This window comes from Drosophila ananassae, chromosome 2R, assembly GCF_017639315.1.
Source record: "Drosophila ananassae strain 14024-0371.13 chromosome 2R, ASM1763931v2, whole genome shotgun sequence".
In the NCBI taxonomy this organism is placed as follows: Eukaryota; Metazoa; Arthropoda; class Insecta; order Diptera; family Drosophilidae; genus Drosophila; species Drosophila ananassae.
In genome coordinates this window covers 23,215,720-23,236,042 of record NC_057928.1, presented here as the reverse complement: position 1 = coordinate 23,236,042, position 20,323 = coordinate 23,215,720, and the positions used below count along the sequence as shown (strand labels likewise).

Here is a 20,323-nt window from a genome sequence, read left to right as displayed (position 1 = left end):
TCTCCAATTACTCTTTATGCATTAACAATGTCGTGGAAACGTACCTGTGCGATCCTTCATAATACCATGAGCATATGCGTTCAGTATGACAGACATCTCGTCCCACTTCTGCCGGTTGTCTAGGCTACTGTAGGTGAAAATGGTCATGGTCTGGTCGCCAGCGGCATTCAGGGTGGCGACACGACGATATTGACGCACATGGGCAATGGCGCTGGGCCAGCGCTGCAGATCGATGTGCTCGTGCAGGCCCACCTCGAACTCCTCCTGAGTCATGGGCAAGCCGGGTGAGGGGGTGGGCGTGTGCTCGCCCTCAGTGGAAGTGGAGGACTCCAGGCAGTCCAGCTCGGCTTCGCTTGTGTAGCGCACCAGGGCATCGCGAACAAGGGCATAGAGATCGGATATGTCGTGCATCTGCAGAGAAAGTCAAAGATTAATCTTAAAAATTCACAAAAATTCATATTTAGCTTACGTCTTCATTAATGCGGAAATGGTTGACCACATTTGAGGATATCTTGTGATTCGATTCAATCAATAGAAGCAGCTGGAACATCAGCTTGTACAGAGAGCGACCCAGGTCCAGGACCACCTCAGTGGAGGCAGGATCAAACGGCATGTAGGCTATGCTAGATGAGGTGGGCAATTCTAGACCAGATGCAGCCACATCAGCCTCATTGAAAAGCGATAGCTTGCAACTGGTTTTCACGGCGTCCAGGCACTGTAAAATTTCATTTTTGTTCAAAATTTGTAATAAATAAATGGTTTATGTAAAACTCACCTCCAAAACTTGATCCTTGCGGTCGAAAAAGGTCTCTAGATGTTCCTGCACCTCCAGAACATTGAACCGCAATGTCTCAAACAGCTTGGGTGTGGTAGCCTGCTGCTCGCTGCACCAAACCTGTGGAGGATCTGCCCGGGAGCTGAGCAAATCTGTGAACAGGGAGATACGGTTGCCAAGCTGAGATCCAATTCCGGTAAAGAACTTCTTGGCCTCCTTGGAAATACTAATGGTCTTGAAGGTTAACTCCTTGATCAGTCGGTGCAGTTGCTGCAGCAGCTCCGAGGTGTGGGCCGATGGCTGGTTGACCAGCATTCCTTGCAGCTGCTGGCGCCAGTTATCCTCCGCCTCGTCCCGAACAGCTGCTCCAAATCGAATGATGCCCGGTAAGTGGGGTGAAGCATTGCAAGGCGTAATGTCACCCAAATCACCAGCACTTGAGCCACTGGTGTCACTGCGCGACACTGAATTGCGACGCCTCCGCTCACGCAGGCTCAGCGATGTGGGGGGCACCGCACTGTACCCGGACTTCAAGAAGGACTGGCGATGGTCCTCGTCCAATGGTGACTCAGATTCAGCCTCTTCGTCGGAGGAATCGTCGGCAGTCTGTCGCTTTCGCTTGCTCAGTATGGGCGTCTTGTCACTGAAGCTGTCCTCGAGAGCGGAGGAATGGCCACCTTTGATGGAGCCACCGATACCACTGCCGCAATTAAGGCGCTCCTCATCGCCCTCGAAGAGCTGGTGCCGTCGCACGCCCCAGTTGAAGTTATCCGTGGACTCGCCGGCAATACTGTCCTCGTACTCTAGGAAATCGAAGTCCTTAAAGACAGTAAAGTCGGGCTGGCCGTCGTCCCGCCGGGAGCCGCTGCTCAAATCTCCCTGGGGACCAGAGGTCTCTTCCGTGGAAGAAGCAGCCGAAGATTGACGCTCCATCAGATCCGAAGACTGACTGAATATAACCTAGTTGTTACAAAAAAAAGGCATTAGTTTGAATCGCCAAACAGTTTTTCAAACATTCAGAGTATTAATTGTATATTTGATGTAAAAGAAAGTAGAGATAAAGCTTACGCTTTGTCTGGTCGCAATAGATCCTGTTAGTAGTGACGTGCTCAACGACTAAACGTGTTTTTTTAAGACAAAAAAAATAAACAAAAGGAAGAGTTTGTGACAAAAACACATGCAAAACATGCAAACGGAATAAAAGAACTCGAAAACAAATGGATTGCTTTTTTCTGGGTTGATGGAACTTATGGAAAGTAAAAAGAAAAGCCAAGTTCAGGACACGGCCTTTTTTGTAGCATACTTAAGAGGGCAGCAGGAAAGGAAGAAATAAATAAAAATGGCGAATTCTTCTTAACAATTTTTTTCAAATTTAAATTATTTTATGAACAATTTCGATAATATAATTTTCCGTTAAACTACTTCATGCTTTAACAGAAAAGTAAAAACATTTAAAAGAAAACACACACAAAAGCGAAACTTGAGGCGGCACATAGAAACGTGTCCTTTACCTTTGAGCAAATTGAATTTATGAAATCGTCCTAGATATGTTTCGATTTTTGGTTTCGGATTGGTTAATGATGATAATGCGTGTTAGTTGTTTTATTTTTGGTTGTTGGTTTTTTTGTATTTTTGGTTTTTGGTTTTTTGTTTGAGTATTGGTTTACATGAAAGAAAAAGAGTTAGAGGAAAATAATTGCATGGTAAGAAATGCATGAGACCGGGAGGGATGGGTCTAGCTCTAGGGAGCCTAAGGCATGCACCTGGCTATGTACAAGCAGCCGTGAATAGCCTGGAGAATGGCACTTACCGATGGGGACTTGGGCAGGCCCACACGCTGACCGCAGGTCGTCAGGAGGTTGACCAGGCACTCACGCACGCGGCACTGTGACATCCACGGCCGCTTCCATCCACTTAGCGGCACTGTGTCCGCCGGCGACAGGCTGGCACTCCGTCGGGGAGAGTTGGGGGTGCCCACCACACTGCTTCCGGCTCCGATGGCCTGCTGCTGTTGCTGATGCTGAGCAGCTGCTGCGGCCGCCGCAATGGCTGCCACATTGGTGTGGGCTCGTTGCTGCTGCAGCTGGGCATTGGCCTGCTGCTGGGCAGCACTCGGTGCCACCGTCACCGTTGTGGCATTCGTCAACGTCGAGTTCAGCGAGGAGCTGCCAGTCGTGGAGGCAGCACAGCCGGCAGCCGCCGGGTCTTCCGTCTTCAGCAGGATCCGTCGTCCTATGAGAGGCGTTTGCGAAACATCGAAGGTGAACTCCATGGTGCGACCGGCCAGTTCCTTTTTACAGAACATATCCGAGTCCGGATATGCGCCATAGAAGGAGAACGATAAGCCGGCGCTGCTGCCGTCGCTGGGCGGTACGACCTGCAGCGAGGAGCTGCGGGTAACAATCAGCTTCAGGATCTTCAGTGAGTCCTTCCAGTTCACCGTCTGCCAAAGGAAAGAAACATTTATTAATTAAACTAAAAATCTCCTGATCTTCTGCCCCACTTAGATTTGGTTTTACCACCCAATTAATTCAATCAGTAAGAGGAACTCGTGTACTTCAGATTAGATTGGAAGCTATCAGAGAACTGTGACTAAAGAATTATCTTTTTAAACAAATGACTTTTCTTATCGTTTCCTGACTGAAATATGGCAGTCCGATTGAAACAAGAATAGAATGAAGAGGGTTCTGGGTTTCCCCCAGAAATATTATGGTTTCTGAATGGTTTCTTCATCTATAAACTATGGAAACTCACATCCAAGTACTTTCCAATGGCCCTCAGCAAATCCGCATTTATGGTCTGAGCCTGAGGAGCCGACAAGTCCACGTAGTGCAGCATACAATGGATCACATTCAGAACCGGAACTTGCACTTGCTGCGGTCCTTTTTCCAGGACTTCTATCAGGAAAGCCACCATGTGCAGTCCCATGTGGGCGTAGGTGTCGTGCAGATATTTGACAACACACTTGGTCCATTGGAACGACTCCTTGCAGAAGGTTTTCCTGCTGTACAGAGTCATCACTGTGCCCAGGTTCTCCAGCTTGGCTCCCAGCTCCGTGGACACCTGGGCAATGTTCTCCGCACTCCGAATACAGATCTCGTTGGCATCCTCGTAGTGGAGCAGCATGTAGGGCAGCAGGGCGATCACATTCATGGGAAAGGCGCAGCTCTGGGTGGGATCGCAGACGGGAAGCGTGAGGAGTGGAGCGAACTGCGAGAGCAGCGTGATGGTTGGCTCATAGGTGGCACTGTGGGTGCAGCCCTAAAATAAAATAATAACTTAATTCACGAAGTTATTAAGAATCTCAATGAATACTCACCTTCAATAGAAGAGCATGGACTCCCGGATAGGCTGTCCACTTAAGTTGCTGCTGCAGTTTCTCCACCTTGTCCCGTGCATCCGGACGATCCAGTGGCAGTCTATGTAGTACTCGAGTCAACAGACGCAGGGCCAACATAAATTCATGCTCGTAGTCTGACTCCAGAAGCGACACGGACAACCAGAATAGCTGCGCCAGAATGGTCATCTTGTCGTCCTGCGTGGCTGTGTCCCCGAGCATCTTCAGGCTTTGGGCGCTGCGGGAACGGGAGAGAGCCGAACCGGCTCCCACTCCACCCACTCCGCCGACCCCAAATTTGCAGACGACACTACGCTCCAGATCGATGCCGGAGGAGCGATTGCGCAGCTCTACTTGCTTGTCGCACGGAGAGTTGTTGGCTTTCCGGCCGCAGTAGGATACGGAGTAGCTGGTGCTGCGACCGTGGCTGGGTATGGAGAAATTCGAGGACTGTGGCGTCATTCCCGACGGGGACTTTTTGCCAGGCAGTATCGAGTTGGGGCCGCCATCCTTGTTGTTCAGATTGGGTGTGCTCTTGAAGATATCCTTCATCACGTCGAGAGGGCGGAAGTCAGAATCCAAGCTGTCCACAGCCGCCTCCAAAGTCAGCAGTAGTTCCGTCACATACCCCTGCATATCCTCACCCTGCTCCGCCACTGTTTCCACCAGCCGGGAGAGTATATCGGATAGCATTCTAGAGTTTATGGGCACATTCAAGGCCCGGAAGATCTGCAGACATCGTCCGGCATAGTGCCGCGAGGAGCAGGACAGTCCCAACTGGAGGGCAGTCTGGGCCCAGCGCTCGGCAATCCTCGCCTGAGGGTAGCTATCCGCAAACACTTTGACCATGTGCTTGAGGAAACAACTCAGCTGCTCCGCGGACTTGACAGCCCAGACCTTGGCGGTTATATCCTCGTAATTCCACAGTGGCTGGCAGGTGTCCTGGGCCAAGAACTTCAGCAGACTCTTGATTACGTGGGCTATGGGCATACTGGGCCCCGGCTGGGGCGGAGCATGCTCGTCGGGGTGGATCAGCGGCACCTCCGAGTTCTCAGTGTTGTTCGGATTTATCTGGAGCGCGGCTGGGGTGGCAGCCAAGCCAGGTGGTGTGGTATTCTGGTTATTCTGCGATCCAGTCTGCTGCTGGTTCTGCGGAGTATGCGGCAGATTCTGTTGGTTTGATCCGGAGACCGACGAGGAATGCGCCGCAATGATCGTGGAGCTGGAGAGGTTGTGCTGCAGGGCATAGGCAGTCGCCTGGGGACTCACATGGAGCAAATAGCTATCGAATTGCTGGTGGAACTCCGTGAAATTGTTGTCGATCACGGGCAGGGCAGGCACAGTCAGTCCTAGGTCCAGTTTGCTGGTCTCGCTGTTCAGCAGGATGCGGGCCACGGTCAGGTGGTCATTGTGCTCGGCCAAGACGATCAGCAGGTTTACACACAGCTGCTTGCAGTGCTCCCGGACAATGATGCGGGTGTGATCGAGGCCCAGGAACAGGATGTGCAGCATCAAAGGCAGATGCAGGGTCCAGTCAATGGCGGGAATTCCATCAACCACAATGTCGGTTAGCAGCATGACGGCCACGTTGCATCTGGAAGGATGTACCAAAAATAATGTTAGAATATATTTTATTTGGAATACCTTATCCATTCTCTAATTATGATAAAAACTACCCCAAGTATCTAACCAGAACCATTGGCAAAAGAATTTAAAAACTAATTACAGCCATCAAGAATTCATAAGACCTGATAGTAGGTCCGTAAAAGTTCTTAAATATTTGATTATGAAACACTATTTCGGTATAAAAAGGAGGAGGAACGCAACTGGAGCTCCAAGTTCCTATCGAACCATGAAGCTACAGCTCATTTTGCTGTTCCTGACCTACGCCACTGCACGCTAGCATGGCAATCACTCGAACCTGGCTCCCAGTGGTCCGGATAACATCATCGTCAATGGATACGATGCTTATGAGGGCAAGGCTCCCTACGCGGTGGGTCTCCGTCTGAGCAATGGAGCCTTGGGCGGAGGTTCGATTATTGGCAACACCTGGGTCCTGACCGCCGCCCACTGTCTAACCACCGACTCTGTCGTGGTCAACTACGGATCCAACAGAGGATGGGACGGGCAGATCAAGCACACCGTCGGCAAAGACAACTTCTTTCGTCCTTCGGGCTTTCCCAACACTCCCGGAAATGACATTGGATTGATTCGCACCCCACACGTGAACTTCAATAACCTGATCAACAAAGTAGTCCTGCCCAAGTTCAGCCAGAAGGGGGATCGCTTCGAGAACTGGTGGTGTGTCGCCTGCGGCTGGGGCCAAACCGGAAACGGGCAAGTGGCCAAGTGGCTGCAGTGTATGGATGTCCAAGTGATCAGCAACACGGAGTGCGAGCGAACCTATGGCAAAGGCAATGTGGCCAGCACGATCATGTGCACCCGCACCACGGACGGGAAGTCCGTATGCGGGGGAGATTCCGGCGGAGCACTGGTCACTCACGACAATCCCATGCAGATTGGTGTCATTGTCTTTGCGTCTGCCGGATGCAAAGGAGGTCCATCGGGCTACACTCGTGTTACTGACTTCCTGGACTGGATCCGACAAATATCCGGCATTGCTTATTACTAGCCAAAGACAGTCCACTAAGAAGTTAAATAAGTTATAGACTGGCTTCTTTCATGTAATATGTATGATAACCACTTTAAATAAGGCTACATATAATAAAATTTTAGTTGGCTAGGGAATTTACAACAAGAAACAAGAGACTAGCTTTAAAATCTAGGGAACACATACATTTCCATGTAATGTCCCATTATTGGTGTGTTTAGTTAAAATAGTTTGTAAATGGAATTTTAAAGAGAAATGGATATTTTGCTATTTGCACACTCGTAATCAATAGACGATTTTAAAAAGGGAAATTAATTCCTAATTAAAAACCCTATATGGCAAAAACATTTAACTTAATGACCGCATCCATCAAATGCCGCGACAAGCTGATAACTTTCCAGAGTTTTAAAACTAATTGCTTTCCAGCAGATGTTGCAAAACGCTTCTTGGGGTATAAAAATATCAGTTACGGAAAACGGTTTCCAAGTTCTGCACAAGCATGAAGCTAGAGCTACTGGTTCTGTTCCTGGCCACCGCCACTGCCCGCCGGCATCGAAATCGAACGACCTTGGCTCCGGACAACATTATCGTCAATGGTTACAATGCCTACGAGGGCAAGGCTCCCTACGCGGTGGGTCTCCGCCTGAACAATGGAGCCGTAGGAGGCGGTTCCGTTATCGGCAACACCTGGGTCCTGACCGCGGCCCACTGCCTGACAACCGAATCCGTGGAGATCAACTACGGCTCCAATCGGGGCTGGGACGGGCAGCTCAAAGTGAATGTGAACAAGGACAACTTCTTCCGGCACCCGGGCTACCCCAACACCGCTGGCCATGATATCGGACTGATCCGCACCCCACACGTGAACTTCAACGACCGGATCAACAAGGTGGTTCTGCCCAAGTTCAGCCAGAAGGCCGAGCGCTTCGAGAACTGGTGGTGCGTGGCCTGCGGCTGGGGAGGAATGGCCAACGGCCAGTTGGCCAACTGGCTGCAGTGCATGGACGTCCAGGTGATCAGCAACAGCGAGTGTGCCAGGTCCTATGGCAATGTGGCCAGCACGGACATGTGCACCCGCCAAACTGATGGAAAGTCTGTATGTGGCGGAGACTCCGGCGGAGCATTGGTCACCCACGACAATCCGATGCAGATTGGAGTGATTACTTTCGCCTCTGCGGGCTGCAAGAGTGGACCTTCCGGCTACACCAGAGTTACGGATCACTTGGACTGGATACGGGAAAAGTCAGGCATTGCTTACTACTAACACGGAACTGGACATGGCTTCTGACTTTATAACTATTCCTTATACTAATACCATATGCACCCATTATAATATATTCCCAAGATGAGCTCCAAAAGCAATACTTTGCAATTTGTGAAGGAATTTATTTCATTCGGGAGGCTCCTCTAGTACGAAATGCCGGTGTGGTCACGGATCCATCCCAGGTAGTCAGTGACACGGGTGTAGCCGGAGGGACCGTTATGGCAGCTCACGGAGCCGAAGGTGATCACTCCCACAAGGCGAGGGTTGTCGTGTGTGACAAGGGGACCGCCGGAGTCACCGCCGCAGGATGACTTGCCGTCGGCCATGCGGGTGCACATGTCGGTGCTGGCCACGGTGCCGTAGGCCTGCTCGCACTCGCTGTTGCTGATGATCTGGACGTCCATGCACTGGAGCCATTCGGCAAGGTCTCCGTTGTCCATGCCACCCCATCCACAGGCGACGGCCCAGGTGTCGGTGAAACGGTCGTGCTCCTCGTTGAAGCTGGGAAGGGCGACCTTGTTGACCAGGTTGTTGAAGTCCACCCAGGGAGTGCGGATCAGACCGATGTCGCGGCCACCCTCGGCGGGCCAGTTGGGGTGGCTGATGAAGTTGTCGCGGCGAACGTTCTGGGAAAAGGATCCCTTCCACCCCCAGTTGGAGCCGTAGTGGATGTCCACGGAGTCGGTGGTCAGGCAATGAGCGGCGGTCAGGATCCAGTCGTTGGAGATGATGGTGCCGGCACCTACGGCGGCTCCGTTGCTACCATCTGTGCGGATCAGCAGACCGACGATGTAGGGAGCCTTGCCCTCGGGCGCCGGGTAGCCGTTGACGATGCGGCCGTCGGGTCCCTCGTGGATGGTAACCCTCGGGAGCATAGCGGTGCGGTTCAGGGCCGGAGTGGCGGAGACCGCGGCCAGGGCCACGGAGAGAGTTAGCAAGAACAGTTTCATGGTTGAAGGAAAACTTAGCCTGCTCCAAGAGGGCGAGCCGATTTTATAGGGCTGGCAGGAAGATAAGGGTCTTGATATCAGTTGAAGAACCAATTTTATTCCGCTCAAGAGTACTTTATTCTAATTTATAAAGGTCTTCACTCTGTCACTTCTTATCACACCAAGACCTCCGGACTGGGCCAACACAATTAACAACAAAAGGAAATCTTGTAGCTTAAGTATTTAACTTATGGTGCTACTCAACTTTTTAATTAATTTTATTGAAACGATTAAACTAGTTTTTTACAGTTGTTAGTTTTTTGTTTTTAATTTATGGAGTCAGCAGAAGTAATTTATTTGTCGCCATACGATTTATTATAAAAACATTAGAGGGGGTTCATGAATGAAGAAACTATTGTCGATTCTACCCAATAATAATTTAACTTTTATTGACTTTTTCACTTCCATTTTTACTCGATAATGGAAGCCGCAAAGTAGACCACACTACCATAAGAAGTATAACATCGTTGCAATTCTAATCTATAGGAAAAAGAGCTTTGGAAAGGCACTCTTGAACCTTAAATCCCATGCCAATATTTTTAAAAACAATTAAAGTTATGCCAAGAATTTATTAAGAGTGGTGTTGTCCTTTCAGACCGCAAAACACTCTCATTCGAAAATATTTTAGTAGGAGATGCCAGTGTGATCGCGGATCCATCCCAGGTAGTCGGTGGTGCGGGTGTAGCCCGAAGGACCGTTGTGGCAGCCCACGGAGCCGAAGGTGATCACTCCCACGAGACGAGGGTTGTCGTGTGTGACGAGGGGGCCACCGGAGTCACCACCGCAGGCGGACTTGCCGTCGCTCATGCGGGTGCACATATCCTGGTCAGAGACATGTCCGTAGGTCTGGTCGCACTCGCTGTTGCTGATGATCTGGACATCAATGCACTGAAGCCATTCGGCAAGGTCTCCGTTGTCCATGCCACCCCATCCGCAGGCGACGGCCCAGGTGTCGGTGAAGCGGTCGTGCTCCTCGTTGAAGCTGGGAAGGGCGACCTTGTTGACCAGGTTGTTGAAGTCCACCCACGGGGTGCGGATCAGACCGATGTCGTGGTCGTGGTGGCTGATGAAGTTGTCGCGGCGCACGTTGTGGGAGAAGGATCCCTTCCAGCCCCAGTTGGAACCGTAGTGGATGTCCACAGAGTCGGTAGTCAGGCAGTGAGCGGCGGTCAGGACCCAGTCGTTGGAGATGATGGAGCCAGCTCCGACGGCGGCGCCGTTGCTTCCGTCAGTGCGGATCAGCAGACCGACGATGTAGGGGGCCTTGCCCTCGGGTGCCGGGTAGCCGTTGACGATACGGCCCTCGGGGGTCTCCTGGATGGTGACCCTAGGGAGCTGGGCGGTGCGGTAGTCGAAGCGACCGGCGGAGGCCAGAGCCAGAGCCGCAGCAAAGGTAAGCAAGAACAGTTTCATGGCTGTTGGAAAACTTAGGTTTTCTTTCGAAGAAGTAGGTATTTATGCGGTTCGTCAGCGGATGTGCAGACCTCTCCACAGCTATCAATAAGATCTTGGAACTCAGAGCCACTCAGAAATAAGCTCACTTGCCCTATTTTTTTTATTTACTTTCTTTTTTAATCAATTGAAGTGCTTTGCTTTATCAACCCCAGACTTCATAATGAATCGGAAAGATTTGTTTTGATAAAATATTCAAATCGCAAGATTAAAATATTTTTAGATACGCATATTAAAAAACAACTCGGAATTAAAATTTTCCCAAATCAATTGTCTGGTGTTCTCCAATGTTATCAAATAACGTCCACAGTTGTAACTCAATTGTTGCAAAATTAAAATAACAATATAATATTATAAACATCTCAGTCGCAAAAGAACGAAGTCTTAATTTAGTTAGTTTTAAAGATGTATACGCCGGAAAATATTCCTCATATACACATCCCACTTAAAAGCGACATGACTAAAAAGAATTTTTGATAAATTCTATATGACTGGAATGTATGTAAAGTGCAATATCCCTGCGAAGGCTAGACAGGATCATTGCCAAGAAATCCAATTTAAATGTTGTAAATTAAATCTTTATCAATCGTCTTTATCAATCGCGTTTAGGCTACAAAAGATTCATATATTTCTTAAGTTAAAATTTTGTTCATAACTAAATCAATCTAAAGGTTTTTAAAAACTTAAAACTTTCAAGTACAAGCAGCACTTTCTTTAGACAAGAGACCTCCTCGAATTGATATTAAAATTATTGATTACAATAGAGTAGTTCTTGGAGTGGTAGGCTGCGTGAGCCGATAGGACCTGTACAATCAATATACTTGATTATAATGGAGAGCTCTTCCGCTGGAAATCGTATAAAAGCAGTATGCTTCGAAGGGAAAGTTAAGTTTCTTCGCAACCATGAAACTGTTCTTGCTTACCTTCGCAGCGGCTCTGGCCCTGGCCTCCGCCGGTCCCTTCGATTTCCGCACCGCCCAGCTCCCCAGGGTCACCATCGAGGAGAGTCCCGAGGGCCGCATTGTCAACGGCTACCCGGCATACGAGGGCAAGGCTCCCTACATCGTTGGTCTGTGGATCCGCACTGATGGCAGCAACTCCGCCGCCGTCGGAGGAGGCTCCATCATTGCCAACAACTGGGTCCTGACCGCCGCTCACTGCCTGACCACCGACTCCGTGGACATCCACTACGGTTCCAACTGGGGCTGGAAGGGTGCCTTCTCCCACAACGTGCGCCGCGACAACTTCATCAGCCACCACGACCACGACATCGGTCTGATCCGCACCCCGTGGGTGGACTTCAACCACCTGGTCAACAAGGTCGCCCTTCCCAGCTTCAACGAGGAGCACGACCGCTTCACCGACACCTGGGCCGTCGCCTGCGGATGGGGTGGCATGGACAACGGAAACCTCGCCGAATACCTGCAGTGCATGGACGTCCAGATCATCAGCAACAGCGAGTGCGCCCGGACCTACGGAGCTGTCTCCGACCAGGATCTGTGCACCCGTGCTTCCGATGGCCACTCCGTGTGCGGAGGTGACTCCGGTGGCCCCCTGGTCACACACGACAACCCTCGTCTCGTCGGAGTGATCACCTGGGCTATCGTTGGCTGCCACGGCGGTCCCTCGGGATACACCCGTACCACCGACTACCTTGGATGGATCCGCGACCACACTGGCATCTCCTACTAAAATCTTTTTTAACAGGAGCTGCTGATGGCTGAGCAGAGGTTTTCTTTGCAAGGACATAGCTGTTTCAAATAAATGCTTTATAAAAATTCATTTTACTTCTTTTCGAATATATTGGGGTGGGCTTTTCAAAAAAAATGTTTATCGAGAGATTAAAATTTTTTAGATAAAAATTTAAAACAAAACCCAAAATTAATATTTTTCTCATGCAAGATTATACAGAAATACTCTCGTTTAATCAAATATTTTAAAACAACTTCTACAGGGCTAAATTTTAAACATCTCCACCAGAAGAAAATATAACTATGTTTTAGTTTTTTGTAACTACAATAAGTTAGATATTTTAGGAAATAGACTTCCCACTTTACATTTTAGGTTGTTATACCCCTGCAGAGGGTATTATAATGTTGGTCAAAAGTGTGCAATGAACTTAAGGAGACATTTCTGACCCTTTAAAGTATATGTATATGTTCTTAAGCATGTCCCTCAGTCTGCTTAAACACAAACTATTCTCTCAGTTTTAAAGCAATCAACTTCAATCATTGCACACATCCTTCTTTCCCTTGTACGCAGTATATAAGTCGAAAGGGCCGGGATCGGCTAACTATATCCTATAGCTGTAATAAACCTAAATTATTGGAATTGGCAGAACTTTGTGTTTTTTTAAGCAAGTAGAGAGGGACTTTATAGAGATTTTAATAAAATAATTTTATACGTTTTGGGCAAACTAATTCGATTTGCCAAAGGTGTAGGGATAAATAGCAGGGCAATTTTTAAAGATGCTAGGGGATGATAGTAAAATTCCCATAACAATCGGCTAACTATATACGCCCCGATATATATCTAATAATAATATAAGCTGCCACTAGCTAGAAAATAGATTTCCTCTCTTTTTTAGTAACATTATATATCAATCAACATAAACATCAAAAAACAAACACAAAAAAAAAGACTTCCTGCGAAGGCTAGACCGTATAATTTGCAAGACATCTGATTTAAATCTATTAGATTAAATCTTTAATGATCTGCGCATAAAAAAAAGGAAACTTCTCAATTTCCTTTTCTTATATTAATGTTGCGATTTTTCAGCAGCAAAGATTCATACATTTCTTGATATATAAATTGATTAAGCTAAAGGTTTCAAAAATTAAAAATGTTCAACTATAAATAGCACTTTCCTTAGAGAAGTGTCCCCCTCGAATTGATATTAAAATTATTGATTACAATGGAGTAGTTCTTTGAGTGGATTGGCTTCGTGAGCCGATAGGGTCTTGATTCATAGATATACTTGATTATAATGGAGAGCTCTTCCGCTGGAAATCGTATAAAAGCTGTCTGCTTCGAAGGGAGTGTTAAGTTTCTTCGCAGCCATGAAACTGTTCCTGCTTACCTTCGCAGCGGCTCTGGCCCTGGCCTCCGCCGGTCCCTTCGATTTCCGTACCGCCCAGCTCCCCAGGGTCACCATTGAGGAGACTCCCGAGGGCCGCATCGTCAATGGCTACCCGGCAACTGAAGGCAAGGCCCCCTACATCGTTGGTCTGTGGATCCGCACTGATGGCAGCAACTCCGCCGCCGTTGGAGGAGGCTCCATCATTGCCAACAACTGGGTCCTGACCGCCGCTCACTGCCTGACCACCGACTCCGTGGACATCCACTACGGTTCCAACTGGGGCTGGAAGGGTGCCTTCTCCCACAACGTGCGCCGCGACAACTTCATCAGCCACCACGACCACGACATCGGTCTGATCCGCACCCCGTGGGTGGACTTCAACCACCTGGTCAACAAGGTCGCCCTTCCCAGCTTCAACGAGGAGCACGACCGCTTCACCGACACCTGGGCCGTCGCCTGCGGATGGGGTGGCATGGACAACGGAAACCTCGCCGAATACCTGCAGTGCATGGACGTCCAGATCATCAGCAACAGCGAGTGCGCCCGGACCTACGGAGCTGTCTCCGACCAGGATCTGTGCACCCGTGCTTCCGATGGCCACTCCGTGTGCGGAGGTGACTCCGGTGGCCCCCTGGTCACACACGACAACCCTCGTCTCGTCGGAGTGATCACCTGGGCTATCGTTGGCTGCCACGGCGGTCCCTCGGGATACACCCGTACCACCGACTACCTTGGATGGATCCGCGACCACACTGGCATCTCCTACTAAAATCTTTTTTAACAGGAGCTGCTTATGGCTGAGCAGAGGTTTCCTTTGCAAGGACATAGCTTTTTCAAATAAATGGTTTATAAAAATTACAAAAATTTTATTTTTCTGAAACTTTTCTATACTCTAGAAAACAAATTTTAGTTCTTTCCAAAAATATGGGGGTGTATACGGCATATACGGTGTATATATAAAATCAAAAATGTTATTGAACCACTTTTTTAATGTTACTGGAAAGGTACGATGATCATCGCAAATGCTATCCTTAAGAGAAAACTCTGAACGAATTGGCGAAACCGAGATATGGTAATAAAAAAGAGTATTTTGCAAGGGATGGGATAAGCCTTTAGATTAAAGACTATAAATATTTCATTAAATAAAACATTTTTGACGTTTCTATTAGCAAATGATAAATTTTTCCCATCTTAGAAAAATAAGAAAAAAAGTTCATTCAGTTATCTAAATAATATTTAAAACGGCTTATCATATTTTTGTGCGTGATGATTAAATGTCTTTAAAAAAAAATAGCTGGGGGTACTTTCGGCAGACTTATCTGCCCTTTTAAGGGGCTTGTTTGTTTTGACGCGTGTGCCCCAAATCTAATCTTATTCAAAACTTAATATTCATTTCCGTCTACCAAAAAATATAGATATTTTAGGTGCAAGATAGATTTGGCAAGGGATATGATAGAAAAAGCAACTTTATGATAAACATGGCTAAGAAATGAAATCTCTTCGGTCTGTACAAAATTCTGATTAACCAATCCGATTTCCCATTGAAGGAATTAATCAATTAAACGTCTGTGGCAAGTCATGGTTCGCGTTTATTATTCGCAAACACAATGGGAATTTGTCTTGCCAAACTCTCCGTAGAACAAAGACCATTGGAAAACAAATCATGAATCAAATTTATTGCATTATTGCACTCTGAATTGAGTAAAATATCTGCCCTAGTTACAATTATCTTGTCAGCAGTTATCGACCACTCTTAGATGCTTTTCAGCTTTCATTGTTTAGTTATTTGGATGCACTCGTGAACACAAAAGGGCAATTGCACTCAAAAACGCGTAGTCTACAAGCTTGTTGTTGAAAATAAAATTATCAAAATGTTTATAGAAACTTAATACTTCATTGTGCAACACATATATGTATATTACTTTATCCCACAATGTTTTACAAGAAAATATATATAAAATGGCAGAGAAACAGCGCCACCAGCTAAAAGTTTTGTAAAGAAACAAAGTAATCAGTATAATAAAGAGTTTTTTCTTGCCTTTTTGAACTGCTAAGAGGTTAATAAATTTTAATTAGGAAATTAAAGAAAAAGAAACTATACTATATCTCGTAATTGTGACTCCACTTTTTTCAAACCCTAATGAGAAACATATTTACTTTTCAATCACTTTTAATGTGTTATTTTCTATACCTTTTTCGCCTTTTTACCTCTTTAAGAGGTTTTTTTTAATAGACCTAATGAAAAATGGTTTAAGTTGATAAACTATGCGTTTTGCCGTTTTATATCTGTTGCTTCAATTGTTTTTGATTTGGGAGCTTTACGTCAAAAACTATTGAGAAAGGCTGTTTTATAATCTTTGAGTATAAACATATGAACTGTTTAGTATAATTGAATTTAGTATAATATGAAACGACTGAAACTTCCCCTTGAAAGCTCAATTAATTTATATTATAGGATATCCAATAGAAAAGTATTCTATAGAATATAGTCGACCATCTCGGCCAACTCATACAGTACTTGAGGAAATAAGGCAAAGGAAATAAGTTCTCAATATAAAAAGTTGAATATTGCAGTTTTCGAATGATTTTATTTGAAGTAGCAATGTCCTTGCAAAGGAAACCTCCACTCAGCCATAAACTACTCCTGTTGGAAAAGATTTTAGTAGGAGATGCCAGTGTGGTCGCGGATCCATCCAAGGTAGTCGGTGGTACGGGTGTATCCCGAAGGACCGCCGTGGCAGCCAACGATAGCCCAGGTGATCACTCCGACGAGACGAGGGTTGTCGTGTGTGACCAGGGGGCCACCGGAGTCACCTCCGCACACGGAGTGGCCATCGGCAGCACGGGTGCACAGATCCTGGTCGGAGACAGCTCCGTAGGTCCGGGCGCACTCGCTGTTGCTGATGATCTGGACGTCCATGCACTGCAGGTATTCGGCGAGGTTTCCGTTGTCCATGCCACCCCATCCGCAGGCGACGGCCCAGGTGTCGGTGAAGCGGTCGTGCTCCTCGTTGAAGCTGGGAAGGGCGACCTTGTTGACCAGGTGGTTGAAGTCCACCCACGGGGTGCGGATCAGACCGATGTCGTGGTCGTGATGCCTGATGAAGTTGTCGCGGCGCACGTTGTGGGAGAAGGCACCCTTCCAGCCCCAGTTGGAACCGTAGTGGATGTCCACGGAGTCGGTGGTCAGGCAGTGAGCGGCGGTCAGGACCCAGTTGTTGGCAATGATGGAGCCTCCTCCGACGGCGGCGGAGTTGCTGCCATCAGTGCGGATCCACAGACCAACGATGTAGGGAGCCTTGCCCTCGTATGCCGGGTAGCCGTTGACGATGCGGCCCTCGGGACTCTCCTCAATGGTGACCCTGGGGAGTTGGGCGGTGCGGTAGTCAAAGCGACCGGCGGAGGCCAGGGCCAAAGCCGCTGCGAAGGTAAGCAAGAACAGTTTCATGGTTGCGAAGAAACTTAGGATCCCCCTCGAAGCAGCCGGCTTTTATACGATTCGCGAGCGGGTGATAAGCCTTCAGAATTAATCAATGATCTCTCATATCGCAAAAACTCATTCAGTGCAGCCAGAAATATCGGCAGACAATCGAAGCTAATATCTCAGCTGTCAATATTAACTGGAGTGTGTGTTTGTTCTTCTAGGCCAGATAGCCAGAACTTAGATAGCCAGTTAGGGTCCCTCAACCACTGTAGTCTTATGTGCTGCAGCTTTCATATTGCAAACACTACCCAGCGCAAGAAATTAATTTAAATAAACTATACTAAATAAATACTAAAACATATTCTATGGGTTATGGAGTGAATTTTTTAGTGTGTTGTATTTGTATAAAGATTTTTCTTTATCTCATATTATTGGCAAGTATTCACATTATAAGCTTTTTCTTAAATGTTATATATTGTGAATTCTATTGCTAACAGTGAAGTTCATCACCTACTGGCAGTGAAGAGTGCCTGGACTGTGTTATGTTAGAAATGTTAACTTAACGTGGACTTTTGTGGGCTCTATGTTAACTAGAGTGTTGTAGATAGAATTTACTAAGTTATTAAGGTACTAATGTTTATAAAAGTGTGAAGTAATTAATCTATGAATTTACTTAAAATATCTTCCTAATATAGTTTAATCTAGTTATAGTTTGGTATCTGAGATTTTAAAAAATAGGACTTCTGAATGAGAGTGACCTCTTAATTTTGTATATTTTATGCATTAAGCGAAAGTTAACAACATTATTATTTAGAAATTAGCCATATCAGCTACTGATTTATAGATCTCCTGCAATCTGACACATTGGATTTATAGAGTTATACTTTGCATTTCGATAACCAAAGCCTGAAGTGGCTGAAACCCCCCAAGATGCTAATTCGCAATAAAACTGAAGAAATCAGCCATTATTTCTTATCATACGTTCTTATCACCTTCTCCAGGATCGTATAAAAGCCGATCAACACAATACTGTGGCCAAGTTTCTCGGCAACCATGAATCTGTTCTTGTTAACTCGTTCCCGCCGAGGGGGGCCGCGACATCGGTCTGATCCGCACCCCCTGGGTGGACTTCACGGACCTGATCAACAAGGTGGCTCTGCCCAGCCAGAGCGAGGCCAGCGACCGCTTCGTGGACACCTGGTGCCTGGCCTGTGGATGGGGCGGCATGGACAACGGCGACCTGGCCACCTGGCTGCAGTGCATGGAGGTCCAGATCATCAGCAACAGCGAGTGCGAGCAGGCCTACGGCACCGTGGCCAGCACTGACATGTGCACCCGCCGCACCGATGGCCACTCCGTGTGCGGAGGCGACTCCGGCGGTCCCTTGGTCACTCTGGACAACCCACGCCTGGTGGGAGTGATCACCTTCGCCTCCGTCGGCTGCCACGGTGGTCCCTCCGGATACACTCGCGTCTCCGATTACTTGGGATGGATCAACGACAACACTGGCGTTTCTTACTAAATATTTGTCTATTCTTAACTATTTTAAATAAATACTAATGCCAGAATACTCGTACATGTCTAACACTCACCTGTGGAATCCGCTGATGGGTAAACTAACATCCGGCAGAAACTCGGTAAGCGGGGCAAAGTACCCGCCGTATTCCGGCATGGGCAAAGGATGCGGATGAGCGTTGGCAGCAGCATCGGAGGCTCCGCGCAGCTCAACATTCTCCTCCTGTCGTAGTTCTGGATCGTTAATTAGGATGTCCTCCGGCCTTGGTAAGATGGAAGGACCTGATGCAGCACGGATTTTGTCAGCTCCTCTGGGCGGACGATTTCCATTCGATCCTGGGGTGACGGCGGCGGCAGCAGCTGCGGCTGCAGCATGGGTGTAAGCACGGATTCCACTGTCAGACTTGCAGGTTCTAAAGGAGGTACAAAGAGTATTAGTTTCTACTTAATATAATCGAGTGTATCCATCTGGACTTGCCCTATTTTAATGGGATCCTCGCCACTGTGACGCTTGGTGTGAATTGTGCCCTTTTCCACGGCCAGATCTTGGATCCTGGAGTCGTTGATTCCCCCTACCCCTGCTTGACCTGAAGGAAGAAAATAATTTAAAGTAAAGTAGTTTCGGGATTATAAATCTCAAGACTTACCATCGGCACTGTGGCTGGAAGCTTTCCGCATGCTGGTCAAGCGATAGAAGGGCGGTGTCTCTGTCCTTTCAATCAAGCAATTTAGTGTCTCCACTGTCTGCAGCTCGGCCATGAGCTCGTCCAGCAGGCGGTCCGGACAACTGCGGGCCAGATAGAGCGCCACTCGCTTGGCCTGATTAAGAGGGGATTAAAAAACCAATTTCATTACACTCTATATTACTGTCAATGGCGGAGAATATCTTACGTAGGGCAGCAGTTCGGTGGGCGCCATGCCACTCATGATGACCAAATACCGCAAAATGACCTTAAGGTTGTTGGGCCAAAATTGGCAGAGGGTGCCCCACAGCTCCTCGATGTCCCGCGGATGGGCGTCCGAGAACTATAGTGGAAACATGAACCATATTAAAGATTATAGAGGTCCGGGAGCAGGTGTGCAGCGACGTGGAAGCCCATATATCCATTACGTACCTTGGCCGTGATGTAGAAGAGATTGTTGAGAATCATTTCAGTTGCCTCGGTGGAGCCGGTGCCCTCGCGACGACCTCGTGTCCCTGAGTCCGGGAAATACTGCGAAAAAATGGGAAAGTCGACGAGTCAACGAATTCGTTTGCCGGAAAAGAGGCGGAAAGCAATTTCATGCCTGGCTTACCATAATGTAGGACAGGGGCGTGGCGGGTGGCACACTGGTGGCCACCAGTTCCATGTTCTGCAGCCAGGGCAAGAGGCACTGCAGCAGCAGGGCCCTTACATCCTCTCGAGCGCTTTGGAAGCGATGTGTGATTTCTGTAATCGGCACCGACAAAGAAGAAGTTGTGGTTTAAGTTTAAGGGGAGAGTTGTGGTTACTCACCTGAAAATATGGACATGGTGAGCTCCGGGCGTAGTTGGGCCAGCTGCTTGGACAGGAACCGCTGCGACCGACAGTAGGCACTGCTCAGCAGGACATCCAGAGTGCCCACCTTGTCGTCCTCTGCAAAGAATACAAGAATGACGACCAATTTAGTTAATTTATTCATAAGAGTTTACGTAAAGGCCCGCCGGGATTCGGATGTGCACTCAGCACTACCATTTTGGAGCACCGCACTCGGGGATTTCCCAAAGGCGACTGCTGCGGCTTTTGGCCAACAATACTTTCATCAACATGGTATTCTTCCAAAGCTTTTCCGGCTTTTCGTGGAAACGAACGTGCGGCGGTTTGTTATTGTTTTGATTGCCTGCCGACCAGAAAATG

General features: G+C 47.8%; 8 protein-coding genes across 22 annotated transcripts in view; 4 read left to right on the top strand and 4 right to left on the bottom strand.

The window, feature by feature from the left end:
• LOC6507281 (protein furry) overlaps window positions 1-20,323 on the bottom strand; it is a 54,887-nt gene that overhangs the window by 374 nt on the left and 34,190 nt on the right. For 5 of the 15 annotated variants that reach the window (XM_032453793.2, XM_032453791.2, XM_032453792.2 and 2 more), the window contains 15 exons: window positions 19,943-20,062; window positions 19,743-19,876; window positions 19,562-19,660; window positions 19,338-19,472; window positions 19,094-19,265; window positions 18,925-19,033; window positions 18,524-18,859; window positions 4,095-5,706; window positions 3,530-4,036; window positions 2,586-3,218; window positions 2,287-2,316; window positions 1,844-1,891; window positions 776-1,735; window positions 470-715; window positions 45-411 (listed from right to left, as the gene is read on the bottom strand). In XM_032453793.2, the coding sequence (XP_032309684.1) occupies window positions 45-411; window positions 470-715; window positions 776-1,735; window positions 1,844-1,891; window positions 2,287-2,316; window positions 2,586-3,218; window positions 3,530-4,036; window positions 4,095-5,706; window positions 18,524-18,859; window positions 18,925-19,033; window positions 19,094-19,265; window positions 19,338-19,472; window positions 19,562-19,660; window positions 19,743-19,876; window positions 19,943-20,062 (5,508 nt within the window). The remainder of the gene's footprint in view (window positions 1-44; window positions 412-469; window positions 716-775; window positions 1,736-1,843; window positions 1,892-2,286; window positions 2,317-2,585; window positions 3,219-3,529; window positions 4,037-4,094; window positions 5,707-18,523; window positions 18,860-18,924; window positions 19,034-19,093; window positions 19,266-19,337; window positions 19,473-19,561; window positions 19,661-19,742; window positions 19,877-19,942; window positions 20,063-20,323) is intronic. The other 10 variants (XM_032453799.2, XM_032453800.2, XM_032453804.2 and 7 more) reach the window with 3 other exon arrangements.
• On the top strand, window positions 5,775-7,051 carry LOC6507772 (serine protease 1). The gene is made up of 3 exons (XM_001956287.4): window positions 5,775-5,793; window positions 5,925-5,950; window positions 6,016-7,051. Exons 1-3 carry the CDS (start codon window positions 5,775-5,777, stop codon window positions 6,742-6,744), a joined length of 774 nt encoding a protein of 257 aa, XP_001956323.2. The 3' UTR covers window positions 6,745-7,051.
• On the top strand, window positions 7,178-8,085 carry LOC6507773 (serine protease 1). Its single transcript, XM_001956288.4, has one exon. The coding sequence runs from the start codon at window positions 7,223-7,225 to the stop codon at window positions 7,985-7,987; it is 765 nt and encodes a 254-aa protein (XP_001956324.1). The 5' UTR covers window positions 7,178-7,222; the 3' UTR covers window positions 7,988-8,085.
• On the bottom strand, window positions 8,089-9,017 carry LOC26514172 (serine protease 1). Its single transcript, XM_014910098.3, has one exon. It carries the CDS (start codon window positions 8,935-8,937, stop codon window positions 8,131-8,133), a length of 807 nt encoding a protein of 268 aa, XP_014765584.2. The 5' UTR covers window positions 8,938-9,017; the 3' UTR covers window positions 8,089-8,130.
• LOC26514843 (serine protease 1) lies at window positions 9,526-10,413 on the bottom strand. Its single transcript, XM_014910186.2, has one exon. It carries the CDS (start codon window positions 10,387-10,389, stop codon window positions 9,601-9,603), a length of 789 nt encoding a protein of 262 aa, XP_014765672.2. The 5' UTR covers window positions 10,390-10,413; the 3' UTR covers window positions 9,526-9,600.
• Window positions 11,308-12,210, top strand: LOC6507774 (serine protease 1). The gene has a single exon (XM_001956289.4). The coding sequence runs from the start codon at window positions 11,332-11,334 to the stop codon at window positions 12,118-12,120; it is 789 nt and encodes a 262-aa protein (XP_001956325.1). The 5' UTR covers window positions 11,308-11,331; the 3' UTR covers window positions 12,121-12,210.
• LOC6507776 (serine protease 1) lies at window positions 13,445-18,501 on the top strand. The gene is made up of 2 exons (XM_001956291.4): window positions 13,445-13,848; window positions 18,008-18,501. Exons 1-2 carry the CDS (start codon window positions 13,488-13,490, stop codon window positions 18,451-18,453), a joined length of 807 nt encoding a protein of 268 aa, XP_001956327.3. The 5' UTR covers window positions 13,445-13,487; the 3' UTR covers window positions 18,454-18,501.
• On the bottom strand, window positions 16,076-16,970 carry LOC26514947 (serine protease 1). The gene has a single exon (XM_014910199.3). It carries the CDS (start codon window positions 16,953-16,955, stop codon window positions 16,167-16,169), a length of 789 nt encoding a protein of 262 aa, XP_014765685.1. The 5' UTR covers window positions 16,956-16,970; the 3' UTR covers window positions 16,076-16,166.

Coding starts and splice junctions, on each gene's coding strand:
- LOC6507776 (XM_001956291.4), top strand. CDS start 13,488: ATGAAACTGTTCCTGCTTACCTTCGCAGCGGCTCTGGCCCTGGCCTCC. Junction 13,849..18,007: donor CTTCATCAGCCACCACGACC/ACGACATCGGTC, acceptor CTTGTTAACTCG/TTCCCGCCGAGGGGGGCCGC.
- LOC6507773 (XM_001956288.4), top strand. CDS start 7,223: ATGAAGCTAGAGCTACTGGTTCTGTTCCTGGCCACCGCCACTGCCCGC.
- LOC26514947 (XM_014910199.3), bottom strand. CDS start 16,955: ATGAAACTGTTCTTGCTTACCTTCGCAGCGGCTTTGGCCCTGGCCTCC.
- LOC26514843 (XM_014910186.2), bottom strand. CDS start 10,389: ATGAAACTGTTCTTGCTTACCTTTGCTGCGGCTCTGGCTCTGGCCTCC.
- LOC26514172 (XM_014910098.3), bottom strand. CDS start 8,937: ATGAAACTGTTCTTGCTAACTCTCTCCGTGGCCCTGGCCGCGGTCTCC.
- LOC6507772 (XM_001956287.4), top strand. Junction 5,951..6,015: donor GAACGCAACTGGAGCTCCAA/GTTCCTATCGAA, acceptor ACTGCACGCTAG/CATGGCAATCACTCGAACCT.
- LOC6507774 (XM_001956289.4), top strand. CDS start 11,332: ATGAAACTGTTCTTGCTTACCTTCGCAGCGGCTCTGGCCCTGGCCTCC.